Raw genomic sequence first — 24,199 nt, 5'->3', positions numbered from 1 at the left:
TATCCTAAAGGCGGTGCCGTGTATCAGGATGACAATGCACCAATACACACGGCAAGACTGGTGAAAGATTGGTTTGATGAACATGAAAGTGAAGTTGAACATCTCCCATGGCCTGCACAGTCACCAGATCTAAATATTATTGAGCCACTTTGGGGTGTTTTGGAGGAGCGAGTCAGGAAACGTTTTCCTCCACCAGTATAACGTAATGACCTGGCCACTATCCTGCAAGAAGAATGGCTTAAAATCCCTCTGACCACTGTGCAGGACTTGTATATGTCATTCCCAAGACGAACTGACGCTGTATTGACCGCAAAAGGAGGCCCTACACCATACTAATAAATTATTGTGGTCTAAAACCAGGTGTTTCAGTTTCATTGTCCAACCCCTATATATAGAGATCAGGAGGGGGGCAAGGCAAGGCAAGGCAAGGCAATGCAAGGCAAGGCAAGGCAAGGCAAGTTTATTTATAAAGCACATTTCAGTAGCAAGACAATTCATGCTGTACATGAAAAAAAAAAAGAAAGAGACATAATAGGAAAGTACATCCCAGTGGCATAAAGGTAAATAAATAATTAACGAACACAAACAATTCAAGAAAATACAAATTAATAATTAAAATGACAAGATTATAATAAAATGGATAAACAATTTAAAAATTAATGATAAAATGATAAAATGAAAGTTGGACTGAAAACTTAACTAATAATGTTAAGATGGCACAGTCAAAGGCTACTCTAAACAAATAAGTTTTGGATCTTGATTTAAAACAATTTAGGGTTTTACATTTTTCTGGGAGTTTATTCCAGATTAGTGGAGCATAAGAACTAAAAGCTGCTTCTCCATGTTTGGTTCTGGTTCTGGGTATGCAGAGTAGATTTGAGCCAGAAGACCTGATAGGTCTTGGTGGTTGATACACTGACAACAAGTCTGTAATGTATTTTGGTGCTAAGCCATTCAGTGATTTATAGACTGACAGAAGTATTTTAAAGTCTTTTCTATGAGCAACAGGGAGCCAGTGTGATGTGCTCCACTTTCTTAGTTCTAGTGAGGACGTGGGCAGCAGCGTTCTGGATCAACTGCAGCTGTCTGATCGACTTTTTAGGCAGACCTGTGAAGACACCGTTGCAGTAATCAATTCTACTAAAGATGAATGCATGAATTAGTTTTCCAAGGTCCTGCTGAGACATTAGTCCTTTAATCCTGGAGATGTTCTTTAGGTGATAGAATGCTGACCTTGTTACTGTCTTTATGTGGATAGAGTCTTGAGGAACTCTTTATGTAAGTGTAGCTGCTGCCTCTGACCCTTTATTCCCAACAGACTGATCATTTCTTGATACGAGTAGGTAATGATCCACCATGTTCGAGTAGCACTCGGGTCTAAAGGCATACGTATTTTTCTCCTAACTGGACCATTGAGGTATAATGATTGTTATCTATCCTTTCAGCTACGCCTTGGCAGATAATGCCTACCACACCATGCTGACAGAGTTTAACAATCACTTCATCCTCATCTCTGGTGAGAGCGGAGCAGGAAAAACCGAGGCCTCCAAGAAGATCCAGCAGTATTACGCTGTCAGCTGTCCGAGCACCACTTTAATGAACACCGTCAGAGACAAGATGCTCATGTCCAACCCTGTCTTAGAGGTTCAATAGCTGCTTCTGATTTTACCAGAACATTGATAAACAAATAAACTTAGAGGTGATTACTGCAAATATTATGAATGAAAGAGCTTTGTTTTTACTACAGGCTTTTGGGAATGCAAAAACTCTGAAAAATGACAACTCAAGTCGGTTTGGGAAGTACATGGATATTCAGTTTGACCGCCAGGTAAGGACAAATGCTCCTTAGAAAAAAATGATCAGGAAAAAAGAAACAAAGAAAACAAATGCATAAAAAATGTATTTTCTAAGGGTGCACTGAATTTTTACTCAAACTTACAGTAAGTTTGACTGGTTATCACAGTTTTCATTTTTGCCTTACAACAGCACATTACAAATCACATAACAAACTCAACATTGCATGTCACGTTAGAAAAATGGGAAATAAATCCTGATGTCTGAAGGGGGATGCTGTTGGAGGCCACATCCTAAACTACCTGCTGGAGAAGTCGAGGGTTGTGCACCAGAATCACGGGGAGAGGAACTTCCACGTCTTCTACCAGCTGGTGGAGGGAGGATCAGACGACCTACTGAAGCAGCTGGGCCTTGAGAGAGACGTCCAGCATTACTACTACCTAACACAGGTTTATACGACTTCATAAGGATATTCTTAATAATGACTACTAAGAACGTTCTACCAGCCTACAGTTTGTCTCATGCTTCTTGTTTCTAACAGGGGGAATGTGCCATTGTGTCATCTATTAATGACAAAAATGACTGGAAATCTGTCAAAAATGCCCTGCAAGTCATTGAATTTGATGAAAATAACACTAATGTAAGTTGAATGGTTTTGTAGATACCAGCATTTAAAAGGACATGTTGGTAAAAGACTTGAGTGTCTCTGTACAGCATCTGTTTAGGGTTGTTGCAAGTGTTCTCCATTTGGGAAATGTTCACTTTGATGCGGACAGTAAAGGCCACGCCCTTCTGAAGAACAACACAGAGCTAAACTGGGTTTCAGATGTAAGGAAAGGAAACATTCGTAACCCTGACATCCAGAGCAGGCTCAGAAATACATTTGATGACTCACTCCAGTTTTCTTTACAGCTTCTGGGGGTGGATGCCAACAACCTTAAGGAGGGACTTACATTCCGGAAGATTGAAACCAAAACAGAACAGGTTCACAGACGACAGAGCCTCTTTTACCGCAATTGAATGCTAAAATTGTGTTTCTCCAAAATGCAGCAGGGATCTTTTTTTTCTTTACCAGGTCCTCAGCCCATTCACAATTGACCATGCCATCTATGTCAGAGACGCCCTGGCCAAAGCCATCTATGGACAGACTTTTACCTGGTTGGTCAACAGGATTAATGAGTCCATGGAAAACAAGGTGAGGAATTGTATGCCAAAACCTAACATACCAGTGGCATTTCCTGCGCCTAAAATTATTTACAAACCTTGCACTTTTTTCCTTTTACAACAACAAACTTCAATATATTTCTCTGTAATTTTATGTGATAGACCAACACAAAGTAGTTTGTACTTGAGAAGTAGAAGGATACAGGTCTTTACAAACATTTTAAAAATCTTTGTAGCGCTGCCTTTTACAGCAGACACATCTGCAATACTTTTGGGAGCTGTTTCTACCAGCTTTGCCCAGTCTTCTGCTAAATAGCTCAAGCTCAGTCACACTGGATGGAGACCATCTATGAACATCAGGTTTCAGGTCTTGCCCCAAATTCTTAATTGGATTTAGGTCAGGTTGCTTTGACTGGGTTTTATTCCATGGAAGTGCTTTGATCTAAACCACTGCATCACCGTTCTGGCTCTATGTTCAGGATTGCTGTCCTGCTGAAGTCAAACCTCACCTCAGTCTCAAGTCTTTTGCAAGGTCTAACAGGTTTTCTCCTAGGATTGGTCTGTATTTAGCTTCATTCATCTTCCCATCATGTCTGACCAGGTTTCTTGTCCCTGCTGAGGGAAAGGCTGCCACTGCCATGTTTCTCTTTGGGTCAAAAGGTTCTGACCAAAGCATCTTCTTCCACATGTTAGCTGTGTCTCCAACTTCATTGCACCAAAACTACAAATGGGACTTTCAATGGTTTTCTCTTCTAAACTCCTCCTTGAAGGCCAGATTTGTGGACTGCACAGTCAATAGTGGTGATGTTGTCAGATTCTGGCACCTGCTCCATAGATCTCTGCAGCTCCTCCAGAGTTACCATGGGCCTCTTGGCTGCTCTCTGATGAATGTTCTCCTTGCCTGGCCTTTTAGTTAAGGTGGACAGCGTGGTCAGGTTTGTTGTTCTGCTGTTATCTTTTTGTTTTCAGGTGATGGATTGAACTCTGTGAGAAGTTGAAATCTTGGGAAATTGTTATATAAACTTCCTCTGCTTTAACCTTTTCTACAACCCTAATACTGACTTGTCTGCAGTGTATCTTGGTCTTCATGATGCTTTTTGTTCCCTAACATTCTCTAAAACATCTCTGAGGCCTTTACAGAACAGCTGGATTTATACTGAGGTTAACTCTGTAACTATGCACACCACTCTTTTGTTTGTAAACAATACAAAAAACCTTGCATCATGCACTTTCACTAATGGTCAAGGGATGTATTTTATAGTAATATTTTCTGCTAGGACTCCTCACGAAAGACTGTTATTGGGCTTTTGGACATATATGGATTTGAGGTGTTCTACGTCAACAGGTTAGCTGTGTTCTGGATTATTATTAAATACTCTGATAAATATTATTGACTGTTGTAGCTAGAAAATAAAAACAGATGTTACAAACATACCCAAATCTTGCACAAAAAAAACAATATTTGCCCTGTTTTTCATTAGTTTTGAACAGTTCTGTATAAACTACTGCAATGAGAAGCTGCAGCAGCTTTTTATCCAGCTGACACTCAAAGCTGAGCAGGAAGAATATGAAGCAGAGGGAATTGAGGTAAGACTGATCAAAACTTGAAAAACTTAAAAGGAAAATGAATGATGATCAACATTAATTAGCTTTAATCTGAGTATTTTCTTTTCATAGTGGGAGCCAGTTCAGTTCTTCAACAATAAGATCATCTGTGACCTGGTTGAGGAGAAACATGGAGGAATCATATCAATACTGGTGTGTAATCACGGGCCATGTACTCGTTTTACATAAATTCAGTCATATTCAATAACTTAAAATATGCCCTCCAAAGAGGCTCATTTGTCAGATTAAAGGTACCTTTTGAGAATAACCTTTAAGCAGGTATTTAACATACTTTTCATTGAGTCCACATTTCTGTATTAAAATGTTTTTTTATTGGTCTGATGTTATATTCAAATCTGAAATGTTGTTTTCATTAGCTGTTAATGTAAAATAATCATGAATTACAAAAATAAAGGCTTGAAAACATCAGTCTGTTTGTAATTCATGTATTTACTGTGTTTTGTTTGGTGAATTGAGTTACTGAAATAAATGAACTTATCAGTAATATTCTAACTTACTGAATATGGTTGGATAACTGATGTTTAACACACCTGATGATACTGCAGGATGAAGAGTGTCTCAGGCCAGGAGATGCCACAGATCTCACCTTTCTGGAGAGATTAGAGAAAAAGATGGGAAATCACCCACACTTTGTAACGTGAGTTAAAGTCTGCATTATTATCGAACAGCGTTCCCTCTCAATCTATTCCTCAGGGTTCTGGTCACCGGAGTGTATTGTGGCTTCATAATGACAAATAATTAGAATTCAACACTCACGTTTGCACCTCCTTGACTGCAGACACAGACTGGCTGACAACATGACACGGAAGACACTGGAGAGAGGAGATTTTCGACTGTTGCACTACACCGGGGAGGTCACCTACTGCGTTGTGGGTAAAATAAAACCACAATCCTAATGCCTTTTTAACCTTAAGATCTGGACCATTGCAGTTTTATCGTGGCAGTTCTGTGACTTGGAATTTTGGTTTTGTTTTTTTACATTTTTAGGTTTTCTTGACAAAAATAACGACCTGTTATACAGGAACATAAAAGATGTAAGTCTGGATTTTTGCAACTATAATTAATAAGGCACAGATATGTAATCAAACGGAATGTCTTTGCAGGACTGCAGTAAATTAAACAAGATAAGAATGGATGGTAAATGATCATTTATTTGACAACTTATTATGATGTGAATGTATGCATTAATGTGCATTATGACTTATATTTATAGCTGGTGTGTCAGTCAAAAAATGCCATTGTCCGCGAGTGCTTCTCCGCTGTGGATAGAGCAAACAAGAGAAGACCAGAAACAGTAAGTTCTCATGTGTTTTGATTCTCATCAAAAACAATAAAACAGTGCAAATAAAGTTTAATTCCGGTCAGACGTTTACACAGAAACATCATCAGCATGAATGTCATTAATTTGGGGCTTTTATCAGTTGAATGGTCCTTTTCCAGATTACAGTGATGATGCAACAAACATCTTTGAATTTTAAAGACAAGATTTGGGTATTTGGCCACTGTTCCTATCAGAAATTGTGCAGTTTGTCTTTTCAAATAGCTCGTTTCCTGGCATGGAGCCATTTTAATGCCACTTCAAATATTTTTAGTAAGATTGAGCTCTTTTAGGAGGCCATTAAACCTAATGTAAACTGTCCAAAACTTGTTTTGAAGTGTGTATGGGATCATTGTCGTGTTGGACCAGCTGATAATTTCCAAGTTTGAACTATCTGACCCAAACTATCACTATCCGATGAAAGGAAATAGGAAGATACTGGAACAAAAGTCAGTTTACCGCCAATATGGTACGAGAGTGGTCTTGCTCAACAATCTGGACCTTCATGCACAACTGAAATATACACTTGTGTACAAAGGCTTTATAGTCAAACTGGACAAAGAAGGAACTGTTTTACCACAATCACAAAAGGGTATTTTTGAAGAAGTCAAGACTTTCATACCTAAAGAAACCTTACTAACAGACGAGCATGGTGAGGTAGCAAAATGCAGAATATACGTTCATACATAAACTCATTTTTAAATGTCTGACTGGTACTGCAAAATATTTTTTTAAGAGTTTTACCGGCTATCATCTGATCTGAACATTTTAACTCATATTTACTGTATCTGCCAAATGAGCTGCTGGTTTATTATGACCCTTTGGGTGTGTCTCTAGGTAGTGACCCAGTTTAAGAACAGCCTGCAGAAACTCACAGAGATGCTCATGGCTAAAGAGGCCTGGTACATACGCTGTCTGAAGTCTAATGAGTCCAAGCAGCCAGGTTCGTCAGCTCCGAAAAGGCGGAGAATTTTAATGCAAACAACATAGACATGTTAGCATCTCTGTCATACAATCACAGGACAGTTCGATGAAGCGTTGATCAGACACCAGGTGAAGTACCTGGGCCTAATGGAGCATCTCAGAGTCAGAAGAGCCGGTTTTGCTTACCGTCGACGATATGAAGACTTCTTAAAGAGGTACTGAGAAACCATGTCTTTCTCCATGCATTTGTGCTTGACTTTCACTTATAAAAGCTTTTCCTGTGTGGGTCAATCTGGCTCATGTCACAGATATAAACCCCTGTGCCCAGCCACCTGGCCTCATTGGAGAGGAGTGCCTGCTGACGGAGTTGAACTCTTGGCTCAACATCTGGGCTACCTGCCTGACGAGTACAAAATGGGAAGGTGAGGAAACGTTCTAATTCAGCTGGGAGAATATACCCAAAAAGCCAGTTTCAGCAAAAATAACCATCCTTGATGGGATTTTTATAGAACCAAAATATTCATCCGTCATCCCAGGACGCTTTATGCCACAGAGGATGCTTATGAGAAATGCAAACATGACTTGGGTGAGTTTAAACCAAATCTTAAAAGCGTTCAATATAACTGTTTAAGACTTATGGTTTTTATGCTTTAAATATGCAGCAACCAAACTTCAAGCCAAGTATAAAGGATACAAAGTCAAGGGAGAGTTCAGGAAACAGAAGGAGGCTGGTAAATACTAGAACACACAGCGTTGAGTGATGCTTAAATTTTTGTAAACTGAAGACAACCAACCCAAACCATGATACTACCACCCTATTTTGGAATGGAAAACAGTTTTTATACCTTAATGCCTTTTATATCTCCAAAACATATTATTTTAAGGAAGACCTTATGATTTAATCCTGTGCATCTTCAAAACATTCTCCCCGTCACGTTTTTGCCTAGCTCATGGGATCTTGCACAAAGTACAGATGTTTATTGCATGTCCTCTGTGTCCTAGAAGCCAAGCAGTGGCGTCAAAATGCTGATAAAAAAACACATTCTTATTTTATACAATAAAACAAGTGCACACAAATTTTATTTTATCTTCACGTCCTCAGCAACAAAGATTGAGACGTGCTGGAGAGGAGCACAGGCTAGGAAGGAAAAAGAGAAAAGAGCATGGGCCGTAAAAGTAATCAAGAAGTAAGCAAGAAGATTAAAGTTACCCCCTGATTCTAAATCTTATTGCATCATTTCATATGAATTGTATTTTGTTCTCCTGTTTCAGGTTCATAAAAGCCTACATGAACAGAGGGGAAGCAAAAAGCACAGATAACTCAGAGTACCTGGCCTTTGTGAGACAAAGCTACTTGAACAGACTGAAAAAAAATTTGCCAAAGACTGTTTTGGATAAGACTACCTGGCTAATACCCCCATCTGTGGTCACTGAGGTAGTTCACTGTAATATCAACTCAGCCTGATGGAATGTCAAATTTTGAATACTTTTATTGTTTCATTATAGGCATCAGAGATACTACGTAAGCTTCACTATCGTCTGATGGTGCGGAGGTATGTGCGAGGAATCCCACCACAGAGAAAGGCGCAAGTAAGAAACACCAATCACATCATGTAAGACTGAAAAATGTTGTAGTTCTGTTTTAATAGTTAATTTTTTCACATTTCAGCTTCAAATGAAAGTTGTCACCAGCTCTATCTTCAAAGACAAAAAGGAAAATTATCCGCAGAGCATCCCTCAACCTTTCTTGGACACAAGAATCAGTTAGTCTAAAATAAAGCAACTCCACACATTTCAGTTTATCAGCAGTCATATTTACATTCTCTATTTTCTCCAGGTGAACAAGAGATAAACATCCAGGTTCTTAGTATGATTCGCAATGAGCAGATTAAGGTAATAAAATAAAATGATCAGTTTGACATAATCCAGAGCCACATTAAGCACTGACTGAGTTGGGTCCTGTGTTTCTGCAGTACAGTGTCCCAGTCATTAAGTATGACAGAAACGGCTTCAAACCGAGGCCGAGGCAGCTCATCCTCACCAAGACTGCTGCCTATGTGGTGGAGGAGGCCAAGGTCAAACAGCGAGTGTCGTACACCTCTCTCAAAGGTTTGAAAAGCATTAAATAGTTCAATGGACAAGATTAATCAATAAGACAAAAGAAGGTGGGTTTTTTTCAGTCATGTTTTCACCATGTCATTCATACATTTATAAATGTCACAGTTCCAAACTAAATATTCAGTTAGCAAGTTAAATATTTAGTTTGCAAACCAAATATATAGTTTACAAACTAAAGTTTACAAAGTATTTATTTAGCTTACAAACTAAATATTTAGTGAGTAAGCTAAATATTTAGTTTGTTGAAATATATATATATATATATATATATATATATATATATATATATATACACAGGTCCTTCTCAAAAAATTAGCATATTGTGATAAAGTTCATTATTTTCCATAATGTCATGATGAGAATTTAACATTCATATATTTTAGATTCATTGCACACTAACTGAAATATTTCAGGTCTTTTATTGTCTTAATACGGATGATTTTGGCATACAGCTCATGAAAACCCAAAATTCCTATCTCACAAAATTAGCATATTTCATCCGACCAATAAAAGAAAAGTGTTTTTAAGACAAATAACGTCAACCTTCAAATAATCATGTACAGTTATGCACTCAATACTTGGTCGGTAATCCTTTGGCAGAAATGACTGCTTCAATGCGGCGTGGCATGGAGGCAATCAGCCTGTGGCACTGCTGAGGTCTTATGGAGGCCCAGGATGCTTCGATAGCGGCCTTTAGCTCATCCAGAGTGTTGGGTCTTGAGTCTCTCAACGTTCTCTTCACAATATCCCACAGATTCTCTATGGGGTTCAGGTCAGGAGAGTTGGCAGGCCAATTGAGCACAGTGATACCATGGTCAGTAAACCATTTACCAGTGGTTTTGGCACTGTGAGCAGGTGCCAGGTCATGCTGAAAAATGAAATCTTCATCTCCATAAAGCTTTTCAGCAGATGGAAGCATGAAGTGCTCCAAAATCTCCTGATAGCTAGCTGCATTGACCCTGTCCTTGATAAAACACAGTGGACCAACACCAGCAGCTGACATGGCACCCCAGACCATCACTGACTGTGGGTACTTGACACTGGACTTCTGGCATTTTGGCATTTCCTTCTCCCCAGTCTTCCTCCAGACTCTGGCACCTTGATTTCCGAATGACATGCAGAATTTGCTTTCATCCGAAAAAAGTACTTTGGACCACTGAGCAACAGTCCAGTGCTGCTTCTCTGTAGCCCAGGTCAGGCGCTTCTGCCGCTGTTTCTGGTTCAAAAGTGGCTTGACCTGGGGAATGCGGCACCTGTAGCCCATTTCCTGCACACGCCTGTGCACGATGGCTCTGGATGTTTCTACTCCAGACTCAGTCCACTGCTTCCGCAGGTCCCCCAAGGTCTGGAATCGGCCCTTCTCCACAATCTTCCTTAGGGTCCGGTCACCTCTTCTCGTTGTGCAGCGTTTTCTGCCACACTTTTTCCTTCCCACAGACTTCCCACTGAGGTGCCTTGATACAGCACTCTGGGAACTGCCTATTCGTTCAGAAATTTCTTTCTGTGTCTTACCCTCTTGCTTGAGGGTGTCAATAGTGGCCTTCTGGACAGCAGTCAGGTCGGCAGTCTTACCCATAATTGGGGTTTTGAGTGATGAACCAGGCTGGGAGTTTTAAAGGCCTCAGGAATCTTTTGCAGGTGTTTAGAGTTAACTCGTTGATTCAGATGATTAGGTTCATAGCTCGTTTAGAGACCCTTTTAATGATATGCTAATTTTGTGAGATAGGAATTTTGGGTTTTCATGAGCTGTATGCCAAAATCATCCGTATTAAGACAATAAAAGACCTGAAATATTTCAGTTAGTGTGCAATTAATCTAAAATATATGAATGTTAAATTTTCATCATGACATTATGGAAAATAATGAACTTTATCACAATATGCTAATATTTTGAGAAGGACCTGTAAAGTTTGAACACACCTTCTCATTCAAAGAGTTTTCTTTATTTTCATGACTATGAATATTGTAGCTTCACACTGAAGGCATAAAACTATGAATTAACACATGTGGAATTATATACTGAACAAAAAAGTGTGAAACAACTGAAAATATTTCTTATATTCTAGGTTCTTCAAAGTAACCACCTTTTGCTTTGATTACTGCTCCACAAACTCTTGGCATTCTGTTGATGAGCTTCAAGAGGTAGTCACCTGAAATGGTTTTCACTTCACAGGTGTGCCCTGTCAAGTTTAATAAGTGGGATTTCAAACCTTATAAATGGGGTTGGGACCATCAGTTGTGTTGTGCAGGAGGTGGATACAGTACACAGCTGATAGTCCTACTGAATAGACTGTTAGAATTTGTATTATGGCAAGAAAAAAGCAGCTAAGTAAAGAAAAATGAGTGGCCATCATTACTTTAAGAAATGAAGGTCAGTCAGTCCGAACAATTGGGAAAACTTTGAAAGTGTCCCCAAGTGCAGTCGCAAAAATCATCAAGCGCTACAAAGAAACTGGCTCACATGAGGACCGCCACAGGAAAGGAAGACCAAGAGTCACCTCTGCTGCGGACAATAAGTTCATCCAAGTCACCAGCCTCAGAAATCGCAGGTTAACAGCAGCTCAGATTAGAGAACAGCAGACACATCTCTAGAACAACTGTTAAGAGGAGACTGTGTGAATCAGGCCTTCATGGTAAAATAGCTGCTAGGAAACCACTGCTGAGGACAGGCAACAAGCAGAAGAGACTTGTTTGGGCTAAACACAAGGAATGGACATTAGACCAGTGGAAATCTGTGCTTTGGTCGGATGAGTCCAAGTTTGAGATCTTTGGTTCCAACCAGCGTGTCTTTGTGCGGCGCAGAAGAGGTGAACGAATGGACTCTACATGCCTGGTTCCCACCGTGAAGCATGGAGGAGGAGGTGTGATGATGTGGGGGTGCTTTGCTAGTGACACTGTTGGGGATTTATTCAAAATTGAAGGCATACTGAACCAGCATGGCTACCACAGCATCTTACAGCGGCATGCTATTCCATCCGGTTTGCGTTTAGTTGGACCATCATTTTTTTTTTCAACAGGACAATGACCCCAAACACACCTCCAGGCTGTGTAAGGGCTATTTGACCAAGAAGGAGAGTGATGGGGTGCTGCGCCAGATGACCTGGCCTCCACAGTAACCGGACCTGAACCCAATCAAGATGGTTTGGGGTGAGCTGGACCGCAGAGTGAAGGCAAAAGGGCCAACAAGTGCTAAGCATCTCTGGGAACTCCTTCAAGACTGTTGGAAAACCATTTTAGGTGACTACCTCTTGAAGCTCATCAACAGAATACCAAGAGTGTGTGGAGCAGTAATCAAAGCAAAAGGTGGCTACTTTGAAGAACCTAGAATATAAGACATATTTTCAGTTGTTTCACACTTTTTTGTTCAGTATATAATTCCACATGTGTTAATTCATAGTTTTGATGCCTTCAGTTTGAAACTACAATATTCATGGTCATGAAAATAAAGAAAACTCTTTGAATGAGAAGGTGTGTCCAAACTTTTGGTCTGTAATGTATATATATATATAAAATTGGAAAAAATATATAAATATTTAATTAAAAACTGTATGAATTACTTTAAAAAATGAACCCCAGTTTTTTTCTCTTATGATAGGCTAAATTACTCAAAATATTACTGTCAGTTTTTGACTGTATAACTTTAAAACGGCCCTCCATAGTTAACAATCATTATTAGTGTTCTCATGCAGGGTAAAAACTGAGTTTGGACTCATTGCAGGGATTTCTGTCAGCAACCTAAGCGATGGCTTCATTGTGTTCCATATTACCTGTGAAAATCCCAAGCAGAAGGTGAGTCAGTTTGAATTTTTTACATTTTAGTACATTACACACAATGTATTTTATTGGGATTTTATGTAATAAATCAACACAAGGAAGCAAATAATTTTGAAATGGAAGGAAAAAGATTTTTTGTTTACAAATAAAAATCAGAAAGTGTGGTGTTCATTGGTATTCAGCACCCTTACTCTGATACTCTTAAATAAATTATGTGCAACCAATTGCCTTCACAAGTCTCAAATAGTCAAACTTTACTTAATTTAAGAGTTTACAGATGGTTAGTGAACAGACAGCATCAAATGAAATCTCACAGGGACCTGTTCAATCCATCATTTTAAAATAGAAAGAGCACGACACAACTGCAAGGAGAGACCCACGGTAACTCTGGAGGAGCTGCACAGATCCACAGCTCAGGTGGGAGAATCTGTTGGAGGGATCAATTGAGAACTTCACAAATGTGATTTTTATAGAAGAAGGTTATTGTGAAAAGAAGACCTTGTTTGTAGTTTGCCAAAAGTCATGTGGCCACCTTCCTCCATACACACATGGAAGAAGGTGCTCTCTTCCGATTAGACCAAAAACTGTACTTTTGACCTGCATGTGAAACACTATGTGAAATAGAAAACTAATTCTGAACATCACCCTGAATGCACCATTTCCACTGTCAAGCAGTGTGATGGCAGCATCATGCTATGGGAATCGTTTTCTTCTGGTCAGAGTTGATAAGATGTATGGAGCTAAATACAAGTGAATCTTAAACAGAATCTAAAACTGGTGTAGAGGTTGACACTTGAGCAGGACTACTCTTAAAGAAGCACCCAGAGCTGCAATGGTAGTTATTACTCGAGGCAGAGATGTTTAAAATGGCCCAGTCAAAGCACAGAGGATAATGCAACTCAGAATCTTAAAGACTTGAAAAGCCAGCATTCTCAATTTAATCTGACTGAGCGTCAACCAAAAACGAAGAGGCAAAAATGTCAGTCTAAAGCTGTTGGAGACTTACCTGAAAACACATTTGATCCAGGGGTGGCTGAATACACATGCATGCCACACTTCTGCAAGGCACTGTATCTGGGTTTTATTACAATAATGACATAGGTAAAACGTTTATAAAGATTCAGCTACATAGACTATATCCTTATATTCCCTGGTTAAAAAACACAACAAAAAACTAAGGTAATTTTGTTACTGTTCTTGTATTAGGGGGATCTGGTCATACAGTGTGACCACCTATATGAGGTTTTAACCAAACTTAGCATCATTGCTAACAAACAGAATGTAATCAAAGTGGTTCAGGGCAGGTGAGTTCAAGATCTGAGAATCAAACGCCTAGTTTTACCACACAGATTGACTGAAATAACTTTGGTGTTTTCCTTGTTCCTCAGCATAAAGTTTGAAATCCAGTCGGGCAGAGAGAACGCAGTAGACTTTAGCACAGGGCAGGAGCCAATGGTGTACAAAGCCAAGAATGGACACCTCATGGTGGTGAGTTAAAAAAAGCTAAAATAAATCACACCCTGTCCTAAAAATTACCTGCAGAATGAGATAAAACATCACTTTTCCGCTGCAGGTCGCCACTCGCACAAGGACACGGTAATATTTGGGGCTGAAGACGACACACAAGAAGCCCCTGCATATTTAACCAAGGGACCCCTAAGGAGAGGATCATGTGCACAGGATACACACCTGACCTAAAACAGCTGCACCCCTCAAAGCAGCTAAAAGCCCTTTCATCAAACAGAAACCTACTTTTCATCTGTTTTTAAACCTGGGATTAAAAGTTCATTTCCAACACAATATTTAACTGCATTAAAACCTGGATACTGTTTTGTAAAGTTCAAATTTAACACAATCCAAATAATTACTTTTAACCGAAAAAACAATTAGACTTCAGGGAAACCACATTACTCACATACTTTCTTCAAACAACAGGTACGAGCATGGTGATGGTACTAACAGGTACTAACTAATCTTTGAACAATGAAGCCATGTCTATTTTAATTTTGTATTTTCACTGCAAAGGAAAATGTGGAAATTAAACACATACCAAACAAGTGCATCTAGAAATTTATTTGTGATAAAGTATATATAAATATAAAACATTATTTGTTCACATCTGTACAACAGACCTAAAAATCAATGCTTGCTTTGACTTGAACATATAGTGTGCAAACAGTATCTTCTCTGATGAACGCAGTGATGGACAGGTCTAATTCCCCTCTCTGTTAAAAGCTTGTAGACAGGCATCCCCTTCCTGCCAGGCAGCTCTCCGGTTGCACCAATTCCCTTAAACCTCAACAGACATCATTCAATCAACTCAGTACATTTAACACCTTCGGTGACGGATCAAATTTCCTCTACTGGAACATGAAATAAAACGTTTATAGTGGAGTGAAGGGAATTGTATAAATCCTAACTAAACAGAGTATATGTACAAGAGTGAAATGTTGCATTCTTCCATGATATCGTAAAAACAATTATATTGTTTAAAGTTTTAATAACTAATCAACAGGCTACAAAATAGCCATGGCAACATTTCAGGAATAAAACAGTGCCATCGTGTGGTCGCATTGGGGTACAACACAACTGATAAGCAAGTGGATCAGTCAGACCCACAGTAGGAAACGGTGAACTATCTAGATTACTTTTAAATTGATTACACCATTGTACTTCCTGTTCTGCTGTAGGTCACATAGCTTGGACCCTTAAACAGATTTATACTGACAAAAAAACTCTGTATGTCTGACAGGTAAAACCTTTTCTCTGCTGAAAGCAAACATCCATGTAAGCAAGGGTATATAAACGTCATTTTGGACAATACAAAACTTGACAGCAAAACAACTAAGACAAGAAACAAAGACGTAAATCACCACTACAAACTGCTGTATGACACTCAAAGCAGTCTCCTGGAGTAGCTGGTAAAAGAAAACGTGAAGTGAGGGAGCCAGAGATTTGCTTGTTGTTGTAAGGCACAAGCATGGTACAGAAACACAGACTGCTGGGTCAGAAGAGGGAGGTCACTGGTGGTGGTGTGTGCGGTCATCAGGTCGTTTGATATGGATCCTGCGAACTCTTCCTACGGGTTCTTCGTCGTCATCCAGATGGCTAGATCTTCCCGCAGCACCTCCTGTGGCTTCCAGCAAAGCATTGTCTGGGCCCCGACCGTCGTGGGACTCGTACAGAAGGATGTTGAGGGTCTCCTCATAAATGCGTGCCTCAGGAAACTCAACCTAAATGTTTCACAAGAAAATAAAGTCAAGAGTTATAATATGTACTGCTATGTATGTAAAAAAAAGTTGTACAGGGCAGTGTATTCAAAATATTAATTGAAGTTATTTTTACATGTAATTATTTAATTATGTATTTACAAAATTACATAAATAATTAAAGCTGCAAGCAGCATTGAAGGCCCTCGCACCTCAGCGCAACTCTGCCTGTGCAGCGACCGCAGGAGCCTGGCATCGCCAGCTGCGCGACAAGGCTGCCTTTAAGTTCCACACATTGCCACTAGGAGGGACTCTGAGCGACATGTCATATGATCTTCTGTAGTGCAGAGTTCTCATCTGGCGAGAAGCATTTAAAATTTGGGAGAAATCCGACCTTCCAGATGGAAGCTGCACTGAGTTTTTTATTAGTGGGTGGAGCTGAAATGATATCATGAACTGACTGTGTCAACATGTCCATCATTAACTCATGATCATGTATACTACATTTCATCCGTTGATGTATGAGGGAGATATAGTCCGTGAAGTGCCCTAGGGGGCGCTATTGATCCAAATTTCAATGTAATCCATTAGACCTGCTTGGGGACTGACAAAGATCAACCATATTCAGTTTGGAGTGAATCGGACCTTCCATATGGAAGCTACACTCATTTATTTATTAGTGGGCGGGGCTAAAGTGATGTCATCAATTGACTGTGTCAACATGTCTATCATTAACTCATGATCATGTATACTACATTTCAAGTGGATCCGTTGATTTATGAGGGAGATATAGCCCTTGAAGTGACCTAGGGGGCGCTGTTTATCCAAATTCCAATGTAATCCAATAGAGCTGTTTGGGGACTGACAGATATCAACCATATTCAGTTTGGAGTGATTCAGACCATGCATGTGTAATTTAGAGCCAAACGTACGGCTCTGGCGTGGCATCAGAATTCGCCACGCCATCATATTCACACCCTCCAGCTAAAGCAGTAAGTACTGGCGACTGTCTAAGACCATGATGTTATATGTTACTTGGGACAGTTTCACATTGATTAGGTGAAGAACAACAAACATTGACTCTCTAAAGGAAAACGGGACACTTCCTGTTCTCAGGGGGCGGGGCTTCAATGATGTCAGTATCTGATCAGTGAATATTGTTGAGGGTCGAGGCAGATCAATCCCAGAAGGTTTCAGGTCTCTGTGACTTTCCTTGTAGGAGCTACATCAATTTTGTCTTTTATATTTTGAGGCGTGGCCACGCCCACATGCTTTCATGTATCAAAAAGCTTTTGATAACTTTTGATCCCCAATGCCTGAAGAGTTTACTGAGTGATTTTCAAGTCTCTAAGTCAAAAGCTGTAGGATGAGTTCGCTCAGATATGCGGGCTAGAAACGGCCAAAACAGGGTCAAAATGGCAACTTCAATCCAAAATGGCCGACTTCCTGTGGTGTTTGGACCAACGCTCCAAGAGACATTTTTGTAGGTCTTGACAAGTTACATATGTGTACCAAATTTCACAATCCTCGGTCAAAGCATGGCTTGGGGCTGATTTTTTAAAATATTCTAGGGGGCGCTGTGTACGAATTAGGCCACGCCCACCAAATATGTCATCAGATCTCTGTTGGGGACTGGACAAGGTTCAATCACATGGAATTTGGTGCAGATCAGATGATATATGTGGAATTTAGAGCCAAACGTATGGCCATGGCGTGACGTCCAACTCTGCCGTGCCACCACGTGGCGCCCTTTTATGAAACACCACTGTGCTTCAAACTAAGTTAAACCCACTAGTTTGGTGTGATTTGCCATTTCTTTGGGAAAGTTATTGCAATTTTTCCCTTTCGGCACGAACGCCAAGTTCGTGTCCCGGCCACGCCCCCTAAACATGGCCGATTTTGATAACTTTTAATCCCCCATGCCTTAACTGTATATTGACCAAATATGAAGCCGATAGCTCAAAATCCCTAGGAGGAGTTCGTTAAAGTTCGAGGTGAGTAAAAGTGAAAAACGGGCAAAAATTGGCCTTTGACCCAAAATGGCTGACTTCCTGTGCGTTTTAGGGCATACCCCTAGAGACTTTTTTTCTTGGTTTGATGAGCTCTAGCATTGTGCCAAATTTCAGATCTGTAGGACTGTAGTGGTTTGGCCACGCCCACTGACGACAACATTAAGGAACAAGAATTTCACGCGGGGGACAATTTTGGGTAAAATCTTACGCGTTTTGGTGCACGGCAAAGTCCCCAAATTGCCCCGCAAAGACGCAACGGAAAAAACAAACAAAGAATAATAAGAATTCCTGCGATTACAATAGGCCTGTTCCTGCTCGGGCCTAACTATACACATTTTTATTCTCCCGTTTTCATGCACTTCTTTCCAACCTTAATTTAATGATATGCAACTAAATAATTTTTGATTTCTTGTGTTGTGATGTTTTGAACATCTAGAGTTGCACAAATTGCATTTTTACCTTAGTCTGCTTCTTTTCTGTAGCATAAACAATAGAAGTGCAACACACTTCTGCAATCTTACGACCCTGGCCATAAAAGGACCAGCAACAGATCTCATCCCCGATCACATCTTTGATGAAGAGGACCCGGCCGTTGAACCGCAACGACAGCTTGTCAAACAGCTCGATATTTTTTAGCATGTTGTCATCGGAATTGCTAGAAAAGAGATACAAAAAAAAAAGGTTGATGAATAACACTTCAAGTCATCTGGGTTATAACCCAGATCTAAGAAGCAAACCTAAACCCAGTTAGCCTACAGAGGAGACTCACCTGGTGTAGGAATATTTATTGTTGCTTCTGTTATACAGTAGTTTCACAGTAGGCTGCAAAGACAAAATGTTTATTTTAAAAAGAAATCTTAACAGCCCTCATAATATTCAGCACAAGCTATAAGAAAAAAAAAAAAAAAACATACCTTGTTTGAGGTTGCAATGAGTCTCTGCTCTTCCTTACATGATGTCATAAGAGGCACTTTACAAAGAGGTTCATACGTTTCCTTCTTCTGAAAGACAGTTTTAAATTTTTTTTTAAAGTACATATAAAATACAGCAAAGTATTTAACCAAAGGTGACAATAAATGTACTGTATTTAAAAAGGTGCTATGTAACTGATAAGTGTCCACTAGCAGGAGGTCAGTCGGTTATTTCGGTTTTAACAGTGGTAATAATCACTCCTATGTAACGGATTACAGCCAGAATCTTTAGAAAAACTTAATTTTGTAAATCAAATTTAAGCATTTTTATGGGTGCATGTTTCTCCATTAAATATTTCACTGCAGAGAGAAATGGATACTCAATGGCAAATACATGAGCAGGGAAGGGTACGCTCTTGAGCACGAGAAAAAAGTAGATCCAGACAAAATGATAAGGCTCGAATACGAAGCAGAAAACAAAGTAGCCAAGGAGAAAAGCAATGTGGAGCCGACTGAGCACGCAAAGAAAAGAATATTTGAGCATCACATGTATGCTTTCAGATTATTATTATATAATCTTTTGTTGATTTATTAAACACATATTTCTACATTCAGCCACTTTATCAGGTAGACTTGTTTAATTGCTAGTTAAAACAAACAGCAAGTCAGCTAATCATGTGGCAGAAACTCAACGGTTTAGTCATCTAGACATGGTGAAGACGGCTTCCTCAAATTCAGAAGGCAAAAGAATGGAGACAGAAAAGACTTCAGAAAAGACTTTGAACACATTATAGTTGTTGGTGCCAGACGGGCTGAACCGAGTATTTCAGAATCTGCTAATCTACAGGGATTTCCACACTCAACCATCTCTCTGGTTTACAGAGAAATAAAAATGAAAACATCCAGTGTGTGGCAATTCAGTGTGGACAAAAATGCCTTGTTGATATAGAGGAGAATGTGCAGAGATGGTTAATAGATGACAGAAGGTTTACAGTAGCAAAAATAACCACTTGTTACAACTAAGGTATGCAGAGTACCAACTTTGAACACAATGAGCATTGATGCATTTTAGCTACAGCAGCAGAGCACACTGGATTTGGACTTCGCGTAGACTCAACAAAATTGGACAACAGATTATACAAACATTGCATTCTCAGACGAGTAATTCTTTCAGCTGTGACATTAGGAGTGTACAGTAAGCATGAAAGCAAGGATCCATCATGCCTCGTTGGTGGTGTAATCTATGGGGGGGATACTTTCCAGGCACACGATGAGCATCATCTAAGTGCCACAGCTTCTTTAGTATCCTGACCAGGTCACCTTTATAAGAACAGTGTACCCATCTTCTGGTGGCTACTTCTTGCAGAAAATGTCACCATGTCATAAAGCTCAAGCCATCTCCCATTGGTTTCTTAAAAAATAATAAGTTCACTTCCCTCCAATAGCCTTAAAGCCACCAGATCTCAATCCAATAGAGCGCCATTAGGATGTGGGGAATGGAATATTGACATCATGGATGTGAAAGTAGACACATATAAAGAAACTTTGTGATCCACTTGTGTCAATATGAATGAAAACCTTTGAGGAAAGACTTTGACAACTAGTTGAATCATTGCTATTAAGAATCATGGCAGTTTTGAAGGAAAAAGGGATCCAATCCAATATTACCAAGGTGTATCTAATGAAATGGCTGAACAGCGTACATATTAAAGCCCAACATAAAATAAACATGTTCCCTCATTTTAGGAATTTAAGCACGACCGCGCTCTAATTAAACCTGATTTTTTTTTAAATCGAGTGTCAAGGAAACTCAGATGTAATTTTAAAGAAGTGAAACTGGTACCTGCAAGGCTGCTGAACATTCGTCAGCTAAGCCTTGGACAAGGTAATACTTGGCTTCAGCCAGCAACTCTTCAGTTTCCCGACGGCTCTCTGGCAGTGGGACTGCCCCATCCCTAAGGTAGTTAAGGATTGTTCCGAAGTGTTTTCCACAGCGATCAATTAGGATCCAACCTATAAACAGGACATCATTAGTGGGTAAAACCACAAAACATCATGTCAAGTAGAGGGGTTGATATTACTATGTAAGAAATTTACATGAAGAGCTTACCTTCACTGTCTGTGAGGACCTCCATCCGCCCACTGAACATAGCTTTAAGCATAGTGTCCTGTTTTGTTAGTGTCTGCATCGTAGTGTAGTACAGTGCTCCACCCACATTTAACTTCACATACTTGGAACTGGGGCTGGAACCTTTGAAGGATGTAGTCCTGGTTGTAGCTGCTGGCACTGCCGAGCTCACCACACTGTCTCCTGACATCTCTTCCTGGTACAAAACAAGAAATCACTGATAGTGTAAATCAGTGCGTGAACAACAGCCTAGCTGCTACTGAGCATCCACCAGGAAGAACGCTATGAACTTGTTTAAACGAGTAGCCCCTTTCACAAAACACTTTGTGGTCGGAACTGGACACATTTTCGTCATCTATACTGGTTTAGTAAAAGGACTGAGCTGGTTGACAGAGAGCGAGAGAGCGAAATACCAATTAGGCATTAAGCCCCATTGATGCCATCAACCTTTTAGGGGATTTCAGACATTCATTCATTTATTTATTCCCCTATGAATATCACTTTATAACTGGCTGTGCACTCCTCAACTCTGATTCTACAATGCTAGCTCGATTTTTGTAAACATCACGTTTGGGGGATATTGATTGATTTGTGATTAATTAACAGCCAGAAGCAGCTCAGACAGGGACTTCTTATTGCAGGTTTATAACCGAACTTTTATGTAAAAGTGGCTTATGAGGCAAGCTATGACAAACATACATGCATCTTTAACTGCGTGCAGTGACTAACAATCATGAGCATATTCACCAACCACAACATTTCAGTGATCGAGGCCTTTGGTGCTAAATCATTGAGATTTCCTATGAAATATATTAGAACCTATGCTAATGAAACTTTTAGCAAACTGAATTACCATAGTATCATCACCAATCCATATTCTTATACTGTTCTTCACACATAATCTGCCAATAATAATGTTATATTAATCAATGCAATGTAGCCTATTAATTGATAAAATAAAATAAACACACAAAAGTACATTTTCTCCATCTTTACCAAGACATTGTACTGACTTCTACTTTTTTTGACCTGATCCTAAACAACCTATAAACGTAACAATTATCAAGGAACTGGGCGTTGGTCCCTATTGATCTTGAGAAGATAGAGGATATACGACAAATGTTCCTAAACGGGTAACAAATATAAATAAACACATAGTGGATACGTGGGTTAACGTCAGCTGCCATGATAAAACTCTGAACCGCACAGATTCTGTGAACAGGTGACGTCAAACAACTAGCAACACATCAATATTTTAATGACTCCTAACAAATATAGCTAAAGTTTTTACACGTCTTTACATTTTCTCATACTCTGAATGTATATTGAGTTGTTTACAATGACAATCAAATCTGTCAAAAACCCATTTTTGTGACATTATCGCATCATGCTAAACGCGTCGAAAGGGAAGTAAAATATTTTATTCAACTGGGGGGGGCATCGTCATCCAGGCCATCAGGAAAGTACTGAAAACCTTCACGATTAAGAAGTCGGGTTAAAAAAAAACAAAACAAGCAGCAATCCGAACATTAGCTTTTACTTTGTCTGTAAAACAATTAAATGTTTTTCCACGATCGTAGCTCACAACTTCGTTTAACCTCTCGTTGGCTAGCAGCTAGTTAGCATACTCAAACATTAACCAAGCTATTAAGTAATGAGCACATTATTTCACATCACAGCATCATAAATCAACGTAATTTCCTAATATGATGCTACAAAAGAGTAACTCGTTGTTTTATAACATAAAAAACCCACATATTTACCATAGAACCCACAGCTGACTTCGAAGTTGTTGCTTGCTAACGTCAGTCAGCTAACACCCACTGCTTTCCGGTGTTGTGCTGAAAAAACTCCCCGTGACAGGAAGCGCTTTTCAATGTGCTAGAAGATTTGGGCGGCATCAAAAGTGCCTGATTCATGAAATACCCTTAACGATAAAGTTTTATTGTCGTTAATTAAATTAACATAGCACAGTTTTATGTCTATAAATATTAAAAGGGCGGCTTCATTGTCAAACTCGGTGGGGTATACAGCCCTGACTTTTAAAAGAGCTAAAGCAATACAATTCATATCTGTTCTCGAAAAATACCTAATGCCTGAAGAAAAAAATTAACGTGTTTGTTAAATATATGTATAATTATGTAAATATTTTATTAAATATACAAATCAATGATTACATCTGAAAATGTAGATAGACCGGTATAGGAGGTCCTTCTTTATCTTCAACTACAGCAACTATTTAAAGAAGCTAGGATAATATTTACAACATTTAATTTCTCGGAGAAGGAAAAAAATCTTTTTGAATTGCGTTAAAACTGAGCTATATAATTATTTAACATTTGTTTCATTTTGTGTAAAATTGTATGTACATTTTTCATTATTTATTAAATCATTATATCATATTATTATAGTGTTCAATTAAATTATTTCAACATTCATCCTAACACGTCAAATTAGAGCCTTATATTTGACTGATTCCTATGTGGATTTTAGAGCAGTCATGTCTATAACTGTACACAACCCACATACTTTTATTATAGACAGAACTATCGTAATTAAATAAATAAATCATAAAATTGTTACTAAAAGCCTCTAACTTGTTTAACAAAAATATGTATAATTATTTCATGAATTATGTGATAATGCTGTGCTGTGCTAAAGCACATAACTTCATCTATGTATCCAGTTAAAGCATTTGTTAATTTTGTGTATTTTCTTTCACATGGCTTCAATGGCAAAGAAAAACCCAAATCTCTTCCATTTTATTTTGGCCCACATATAGACTTGCTTGAAATGCGCGTGCGCGTTCTAGACACGGTGCTTCTCATGACTGGGGTGCCTTTTACGGCACATCACCGGTGTACCGCTGCGCATTCACAAAAATGACGTCAACCGTCCCAAACACTGTTTGAAGGGAGAGGTAAAAACATGTTAAACTTATAGGCGGTAAAGTGTTAGGAAATTAGACAATAATTACTGAAACAATGCTCTACTTCCACCAAATTTATGGTTGACTAATTTTAATTCACGTAAATAATAAAACCCTTATCCCACACGTTTCCGTTGATGCAGCAGAGTGTAACAGCAATAACAGTCCCCCATCCGACGCCCACCCAACACACTGAATGAGAGCTATATTCAACAAAATACATTTTAAATCGTTGTTATTACACAAACAGAGATCGTTTTAAAAAAATGTCAGATTTCCCATTCACGATCTA

General features: G+C 39.2%; 2 protein-coding genes across 4 annotated transcripts in view; one reads left to right on the top strand and one right to left on the bottom strand.

The window, feature by feature from the left end:
- Positions 1-14,520, top strand: part of myo1ha (myosin IHa) — a 35,333-nt gene extending 20,813 nt beyond the window's left edge. For both annotated transcript variants that reach the window (XM_047381787.1, XM_047381786.1), the window contains 29 exons: positions 1,446-1,644; positions 1,748-1,828; positions 2,064-2,243; positions 2,336-2,434; positions 2,509-2,622; positions 2,707-2,778; positions 2,870-2,989; positions 4,236-4,303; positions 4,440-4,545; positions 4,636-4,716; positions 5,130-5,221; positions 5,363-5,457; positions 5,572-5,618; positions 5,798-5,878; positions 6,740-6,845; positions 6,924-7,041; positions 7,135-7,248; positions 7,336-7,412; positions 7,489-7,557; positions 7,929-8,013; positions 8,099-8,261; positions 8,333-8,416; positions 8,496-8,589; positions 8,664-8,719; positions 8,800-8,935; positions 12,663-12,733; positions 13,925-14,022; positions 14,107-14,206; positions 14,292-14,520. In XM_047381787.1, coding sequence (XP_047237743.1) covers positions 1,446-1,644; positions 1,748-1,828; positions 2,064-2,243; positions 2,336-2,434; positions 2,509-2,622; positions 2,707-2,778; positions 2,870-2,989; positions 4,236-4,303; positions 4,440-4,545; positions 4,636-4,716; positions 5,130-5,221; positions 5,363-5,457; positions 5,572-5,618; positions 5,798-5,878; positions 6,740-6,845; positions 6,924-7,041; positions 7,135-7,248; positions 7,336-7,412; positions 7,489-7,557; positions 7,929-8,013; positions 8,099-8,261; positions 8,333-8,416; positions 8,496-8,589; positions 8,664-8,719; positions 8,800-8,935; positions 12,663-12,733; positions 13,925-14,022; positions 14,107-14,206; positions 14,292-14,318 — 2,833 coding nt within the window. In that variant the 3' untranslated portion in view covers positions 14,319-14,520. The remainder of the gene's footprint in view (positions 1-1,445; positions 1,645-1,747; positions 1,829-2,063; positions 2,244-2,335; positions 2,435-2,508; positions 2,623-2,706; positions 2,779-2,869; positions 2,990-4,235; positions 4,304-4,439; positions 4,546-4,635; positions 4,717-5,129; positions 5,222-5,362; positions 5,458-5,571; positions 5,619-5,797; positions 5,879-6,739; positions 6,846-6,923; positions 7,042-7,134; positions 7,249-7,335; positions 7,413-7,488; positions 7,558-7,928; positions 8,014-8,098; positions 8,262-8,332; positions 8,417-8,495; positions 8,590-8,663; positions 8,720-8,799; positions 8,936-12,662; positions 12,734-13,924; positions 14,023-14,106; positions 14,207-14,291) is intronic.
- Positions 14,521-14,776: 256 nt separating this feature from the next.
- Positions 14,777-22,878, bottom strand: kctd10 (potassium channel tetramerization domain containing 10). 2 transcript variants are annotated; one of them, XM_047381788.1, is made up of 7 exons: positions 22,742-22,878; positions 20,961-21,174; positions 20,694-20,863; positions 18,854-18,940; positions 18,709-18,761; positions 18,399-18,594; positions 14,777-15,951 (listed from the first exon to the last, which is right to left on the bottom strand). In XM_047381788.1, the coding sequence occupies exons 1-7, from the start codon at positions 22,742-22,744 to the stop codon at positions 15,739-15,741; spliced, it is 936 nt and encodes a 311-aa protein (XP_047237744.1). In that variant the 5' UTR covers positions 22,745-22,878; the 3' UTR covers positions 14,777-15,738. The 2 variants fall into 2 exon arrangements, with proteins under 2 accessions (XP_047237744.1, XP_047237745.1); XM_047381789.1 differs by having other exon boundaries at positions 20,961-21,170; positions 22,742-22,851.
- Between the last annotated feature and the right edge of the window lie 1,321 nt (positions 22,879-24,199).

Source organism: Girardinichthys multiradiatus, chromosome 12 (genome assembly GCF_021462225.1).
Source record: "Girardinichthys multiradiatus isolate DD_20200921_A chromosome 12, DD_fGirMul_XY1, whole genome shotgun sequence".
In the NCBI taxonomy this organism is placed as follows: Eukaryota; Metazoa; Chordata; class Actinopteri; order Cyprinodontiformes; family Goodeidae; genus Girardinichthys; species Girardinichthys multiradiatus.
Note: the sequence above shows the minus strand (reverse complement) of the source record. Positions and strands in the feature narration are given on the sequence as shown.

What these genes read in the sequence shown, in the direction of transcription:
- kctd10 (XM_047381788.1), bottom strand. An exon ending in GGTCCTCACAGACAGTGAAG is followed by an intron (nt 20,864 to 20,960) that starts GTAAGCTCTTCA and finishes TCCTGTTTATAG; the next exon opens with GTTGGATCCTAATTGATCGC. An exon ending in CAGAAAAGAAGCAGACTAAG is followed by an intron (nt 15,952 to 18,398) that starts GTAAAAATGCAA and finishes TGAAACATTTAG; the next exon opens with GTTGAGTTTCCTGAGGCACG.